This window comes from Pyrus communis, chromosome 10, assembly GCF_963583255.1.
Source record: "Pyrus communis chromosome 10, drPyrComm1.1, whole genome shotgun sequence".
NCBI lineage: Eukaryota > Viridiplantae > Streptophyta > Magnoliopsida > Rosales > Rosaceae > Pyrus > Pyrus communis.
The window spans coordinates 1,180,988-1,187,868 of NC_084812.1; the positions used below are offsets into that span (position 1 = coordinate 1,180,988).

Below are 6,881 nucleotides of genomic sequence, written 5' to 3' on the forward strand. Positions count from 1 at the left end.
GTTAAGGCCCAATTTCTATGCTTTCAAGTCTTTTGCATCATTCACCTCTTTTATCGTTATTTCCAGAAGGCCCCAAAATCTAGGGTTTCATCACACCCTGCACCTCCTTCTCTGGTAAGCGCTTTCTTCTTCTCTCCCCTCACACCTAAAAGTTAAATTCTTTATCCCAATACTGTCTTTCTGGTAAATTGGTAACAGATGAATTTCGTGGAGGAGTAAATTAGTAACCCAATTCAACCAATGTTAGTGTTCATATAATTCTGGAAAGTAAGTTGAATGTTTGGGTTTTTCTGGGGGGCTAAAGTCGTGATCTTGGACTTAGAATTAATGGTTTTTTTTTCAGAAAAAGGGGATTAATCTGCTGGATGATCATTCGGGTTGGATTGGTTGACTTCTTTAAACTGTTTTCCGTTGACCCACCGGGAAATTTACTGATTTAGGAGTTGGGTTGTTGGTGATGGTGGGATCAGATGATAACCCACATGCTGTTTTCTGATAATTTGGCAAAAAACCGAACGTAGTGGCGTTCTAGGATTCATATGGCCGACTCCACTTAGCAGGATAAGGCTTTGTTGTTGTTGTAATTTTATGGGAGTGTTTACAGTTCCTGGTGTGCTTCCATTGATGTTTTTAGCTGGGTTTTTGCTTTGTTTATGTAATATAGTGGTTACTTGGCTGTATATGTTAGTAAAGAAGGCCCGTTGGGACGATGGTTTTTCGATGTTGTATGCACACAAGCTCTCGTAAGTAGCTAGTAGTATACACACACTGCGCCCGCTGGCATGAAAAATACACCAGAATGTGAGACACAATGAACAAATACTAACATTTGTGAATGTATTTTTAATCGACAACAGTAACTGACAGTTTACAGACACGGTTGGCTTTTGCGTACATATTATTTGGATCGTGGTAAACTTTGAAAGTAGTAGATAGTTTTGGGAACTGAATTATGAATTTAGCATATTTATAAACTATAGCTTTTAATTATTTTATTCGAATGTTTGAAGGTTGTGATGGCGAGGACAAAGCTTATCCTGATCTGCCAGTCTGGTGGGGAATTTGTTGTCAAGGATGATGGATCCATGTCATATACGGGAGGAGATGCACAGGCAGTAGATATCAATCATGAAACCCGATTTGATGATCTCAAGTTAAAATTGGCTGAAATGTTGAATTTAGAATATAAATCAGTGATCATGAAGTATTTTCTCCCAGGAAATACGCGAACTCTCATCACTTTATCCAATGATAAGGACCTGAAAAGGATGTATGAATTCCATGGGAATTCAGTAACTGCTGATGTTTTTGTCCAGGGGAAAGCAGGTTTTGATGCTGAAGCCTTCAACACACCAAAAAGGTACTTTCTTTTGTTTTGTTTGATTGGATCACAATTTCCTCGCTTTTAAAGAAATGATGACATTGCCATATTGCCCATTTGCCCTCTTTACAATAGTTGAAGCATATTGACTGGTAATTACAACATATTGTAAGTTTCTAAGTTTTCTTGCGTTGAAAGTTTAATTTCTCACTTGCAGGGCATGTGGGATAAAAGTGGCTGAATCCGTGACCCCTGTTGCCGCCTTCACGACTTCAGCTGCCACTTTACATGCTAGTCCTCTATCAAAACAACCTGGATGTATTATGCCTGTCGAAGAAAGGACCCAAATTTCAGGTGGAGTGGCGCACATGCCTACCATGTCCCCTGCGTTTACATCCACCGATAATGCGGATGCTACTAGTTCCATTCCAACTGGTTCCATATCTGCTAGTGCTGATGCAAGTCGGCACAGCTTGGACGTATTTGATATGAACTGTACTCCTGCTGATACTGTTAAGAAGCGAAGACGCACTGCTGCCTGGAAAATTGGTGCCAATGGTCCTACCATTGGTTCTGTCACTGACCATGTTGGGGAGAAAAGAAAACATACGTCCAAGAAGAAGAATATTCCTAGCCGGAACGTTGCTACAGAAACTGATGACGTGGATGAGAGGCAAGATATCCTTCACAGTAAAGATAGCAGTACTAGCAATGACCCTATCCAGGCTAGTCTAGTGGAATCAAATGATGCTCCACCTGAACTTTTACTCAAAATATGGAAAGATGCTATCACTGGGATTGGACAGGAATTCAACAATGCTAAAGAGTTTCGTGATGCGCTGCAAAAATATGCCGTTGCCCATCGTTTCATGTATAAGTTAAAAAAGAATGATACTAACCGTGCAAGTGGCAGATGTATAGTCGAAGACTGTTCCTGGAAAATTTTTGCATCTTGGGACACATCTGTGAAAAAGTTTAGGATAAAGAGTATGACTGAAACACATACTTGTGAATCAGAGTTCTTGAAATCTTATCATCCAAAACGAAGTTGGTTGGTTAGCATTGTAAAAGATAGATTACTTGAGCGCCCACATCTCAAGACGAAGGAACTTGCCAACATCATTCGTCAAGATTTTGGGATTGCTGTGAACTATACTCATGTTTGGCGTGCAGTTGAGGATGCCAAGGAGCGACTTCTAGGTTCATATAAAGAGGCATATGACCAGTTACCGAGATTTTGTGAGAAGATGACAGAGGCAAATCCTGGCAGTAATATTGAGCTTTTCACTGGTGATGAGAGTAGATTTCAGCGCCTTTTTGTGTGTTTTCATGCTTCAATACATGGTTTTCAGAATGGTTGTCGCCCTATTCTATTTCTCGATGCTGCATCTCTAAAATCAAGATACCATGAGACTTTTTTGGCAGCTACTGCTTTGGATGGAGATGACGGTCTTTTCCCGGTTGCATTTGCTATCGTAGACACTGAGAATGATGATAACTGGCGGTGGTTTTTGGAGCAGTTAAGATCTGTACTTTCAACTACTCAATCCTTAACTTTTGTCTCGGATAGAGAGAAGACACTAAAGAAATCAGTGCTCGAAGTATTTGAGAATGCCCACCATGGATATTCTATGCACCACCTTCTGCAAAGCTTCATGAGAAACTTGAATGGTCCATACCATGGAGATGGGAAGGGTTCCTTGCCAATCAATTTTATGGCTGCCGCCCATGCAATCCGACTTGATGGGTTTCAAACAAGTATTGATCAAATTAGACGGGTTTCTGCTCGAGCTTATGCCTGGGTCCAGCAAATCGAACCAGAATGTTGGACAAATGCATTATTTAAAGGTGAGCCCTATAACCATTTCACATCAGATGTTGCAGAGACATACATCAAGTGGATAGAGGAAGTGCAGGAGTTACCCATTGTGCCAAAGATTGAAGCGCTATGTTCGAAGTTCATGGAGTTGATAAATACTCGTCGAACAGATTCAAGTAAGTGGCCCACAAAACTTACTCCATCCAAGGAGGAAAAACTGCAACGAGAAGCCAGTTGCGCATATGGTCTTAAAGTCTTGTTTTCGTCTGATACTCTCTTTGAGGTTCACAAGGATTCCATCAACGTTGTGGATATTAGTAAACGGTACTGTAGTTGTCTGGATTGGAATGCAACTGGTCTACCATGCTGCCATGCTATTGCTGTCTTCAACTGCACTGGTAGGGATGTGTATGATTATTGTTCGAGATACTATAAATCTGACAACTATCGTTTGACGTATTCTGAGTCCATAAACTCTGCATTGGCCCCTTTTGAGTCTTCGGATGGTGAGATTACTGATGCAGCACATGTGCTTCCTCCATCAGTCTCCAAGCAACAAGAGAAGAAAAGCCAGGCCAAAACAAAGAGTTTGTCGGCAAGGACAGTTTTTTGCTCTAGGTGCAAGGATTCAGGGCATAATAAAAAAACCTGCAAGGAACCCATGGATGATCCTTTGTCAAGTATGGACCTCATAGATGCTCCTATATCAAGTATGGACCCCGTAGATGCTCCTTCATCAAGCATTGTCCCCGTAGATGCCCTTTCATCAAGCGTCATCACCGTCGATGCCCCTCCATCAAGTATTGACCCCGTCGATGCCCCTCCATCAAGTATCGTCCCCACAGATGCTCCTTCATCAAGTATCGTCCCCATAGATGCCGCTCCATCAAGTATCGACCACGTAGATGCTCATTCATCAAGTATCGTTCCCATAGATCCTCCATCAAGTATCCCTTGATGTAATCCTTGAATCATACCGTCTTGGATGCTTGTTTGTTATGAATTCATGTACAGTGTTAATCGACATTTTCCGAACCGGTCTCTTTGAACTAGGTTTGTGATGAGGTTGTTTTGTTCTTGAGTTTGTCTAGAGTTTTAAATTCGTAAATTTCACATTTGAATCGTCTTGTTCCTGAAATGTGTACTACGGATCTTGCTGTTCCAACAAAGCATGTGTTAACAGGTTAACTGTCGCCATCATCGTTGAATTTATTGCCATCATCGTTGAATTTATTGCCATCTCTTTGTCTCACTCATCACATGACTTCACATGAAATATAATCAATCACCCGTTACACATGAACACATCATCGGTCTTCCAAGTCATTTTTACAGAGAGAAATGAAATTTGCAGAAATGTAGAAAACAACTAGAATTTGTACATTACATGGTCACAAAGTTTGCTTCCTCTAACTTCTAGGGCATTAAAAACAGTCATTAGCTACTGATGAATACAAACTGCACTTCAACGTCGGAGTACAAACCGAAAGTTTTAGCCAGTCTACGAGTTAATCTGCTCAAGAAAGCTTCCGACGATCGATCTGTGATTCTTTCATCAAGATTATCAGTATTAGGCTATTAATGGAGTCAAGTTAACAACTTTACTACCAACTTCTGCCTGCTCGAATCCAACCTTGAAGGTTTGAACCTTGGGCACGTACAATGGAGAAGGTGGGTAGCATCTGTCTTCAAACTTGTTTTGTGCTTGAAACAGTGTCATGAAAACATGGCTGCAAACGTAGGTTGCCACGTAGTTCAGTTGTAGACTGGTGTTCGCAAGAAAATACAGTTCAGGCGTCAAAGGTTTCAAGTACAAAATTCCAAATGCTGTTCTCACTATCCCTACTCTCTTGAATCTTCAACCTTGGGCAATAATCCCGCACACAACGGACAGTGGGGGTCGTGTCTACCTTCAAAACTTGTCTTCTGCTCCAAACAATCTGCATGGAAAAGATGGCCGCAAACTAAAACTGCAACAACAGAGACTTCAGTAGAAGACTGTGTGCTACCGAGAAAGAAAGGTTTACGCCTCAACAGCTTGTCACAAATCCCACATACCATCTTCCCTGGATCCGGTGACACAGCATCCGTTGCCAAGAAGCTAGATCTAATTCTTGCTGGCCGAAGAAAAGGCTTTTCCTTGGTTTCTGGGGAGGAATTGAAAAAATAATGTCAATACGGCAAAACAAGAGTTCCGACAGCATTCTTCGAGAAAAGTCATGCTCAAGGAAATAAATTGAGCACATCGGAAAATTGAATATATAGTCATCCAACTACAAAAAGAAGTAAATTCCTATACTCCTATATGACATAGGAAATATTCATCCATGTAGCATACTAGAGTTCTCACTCGTTGTCTCGATACTCGAGACCTTCCATAAAAACTGAAAAACTTAATTAAGTTCTTTTGAAGTTGAACAAAATAAGGAGAAGAAAAAGGGGACAATTCAAAATAAAACCTGAATGACGTCTGGACTCGGAGCTGGATTGAGTAGCCAACTTATAGGAGAGCTTATCGTCACGCAAAGGCACTCCTTTTCCGCGAGAGGTTGATGGATTAGCAAGATTGCCTGAGTTACGTCGAGAGTATTGATGCGCATAGTGATGACGTGAGCGTTTAAAGAACATTGATCGCCCGAGGCTTGGATGATGCTGTGTAACAGAAGGGTAGGGATTTAGTAGCTTCAAACAAAGACAAAAAAAATACAAATAACTACTACTCCAAATACACGAAATAGGAAGAAATGTAAACAGAGTTGCAAAATGTCGATCAAAAGGGGTTCATTAAACCTACAAATTTATCAAAAACTCACTATATAACGTCGATGAAACACGAAACCACGAAACACGAAAAGGGAAGAACAGCTAACCTCTTGTGTTAATAATTCCATTCCAGAAGAACACGGCATGGTGTCTGCAATATGCCCAAAAACAACAAACAAATACAAGTCATTAAAATTCACTTAAACAGTTTTCCAACACAATCAAATTGGCTATTTTTCGATCGAATCTCGTGTTCTGAGGCTGTAAATGCCAACAAAACCCCATAAAATTGGCAAAAAATAAACTCAAATTCCAATTCCGGCTTTCTTCTAAACTATATCTAATTAAGAAAGCAAATCAAAGTAATTGATCAACTAACAAATAATCATACCAAATGGGAAAGTAAAATAACAAAGAAACACAACAGCTTGTAACATTTGGATTAAAGGACCAAATTTTGGGTTTTAATTAAACAAAAAACAAAGGTGGAGTCTTTTGATAATTCAGTGAATGCCCTTTAGAAAAGTCGATTTCTTTTGATAAAATTTCTTTGTTTCATGGCATTTTTATGAGAAATTGGCATGAAAAGAGAAGATTAATTACCCGAAGAACGAGGAGAGAAAGATGGAGGGCTGTGATCATCAGAGGGGAGCTTCCTCTTGCTCATAGCAATTGAATGATCAGATGAAGGAAGAGCTTCTGTGTTTGGGGTTTTAGTTCGATCTGCGGCTCTGCGGTCTCAGCGGACGAACACTCTTGCTTTTGTTTCTCGAACTAGAACGTACGGTCACCAAATGTAAGCAAATGTAATGGAACCAAACGGTGAGAGATACAGAGAGCGAGAGTTTCAGGTGTGGTGGAGGTGAAAGTGATTAAGGGAACACGTGCACATCAGAACCCAACCCACTTTTTTTTTTTTTTTTTTTTTTTTTTTTTTAGTACATCGATATTTTTACACAAGAATGAGAGAGAGTTCAA

General features: G+C 40.3%; 2 protein-coding genes across 2 annotated transcripts; one reads left to right on the top strand and one right to left on the bottom strand.

Moving 5' to 3' along the window:
- On the top strand, positions 1-4,354 carry LOC137748318 (uncharacterized). The gene is made up of 3 exons (XM_068488460.1): positions 1-114; positions 1,011-1,360; positions 1,539-4,354. Exons 2-3 carry the CDS (start codon positions 1,017-1,019, stop codon positions 4,096-4,098), a joined length of 2,904 nt encoding a protein of 967 aa, XP_068344561.1. The 5' UTR covers positions 1-114; positions 1,011-1,016; the 3' UTR covers positions 4,099-4,354.
- A 45-nt stretch (positions 4,355-4,399) lies between these two features.
- LOC137748319 (uncharacterized) lies at positions 4,400-6,762 on the bottom strand. The gene is made up of 4 exons (XM_068488461.1): positions 6,507-6,762; positions 6,011-6,054; positions 5,600-5,792; positions 4,400-5,287 (listed from the first exon to the last, which is right to left on the bottom strand). Exons 1-4 carry the CDS (start codon positions 6,568-6,570, stop codon positions 4,983-4,985), a joined length of 606 nt encoding a protein of 201 aa, XP_068344562.1. The 5' UTR covers positions 6,571-6,762; the 3' UTR covers positions 4,400-4,982.
- Between the last annotated feature and the right edge of the window lie 119 nt (positions 6,763-6,881).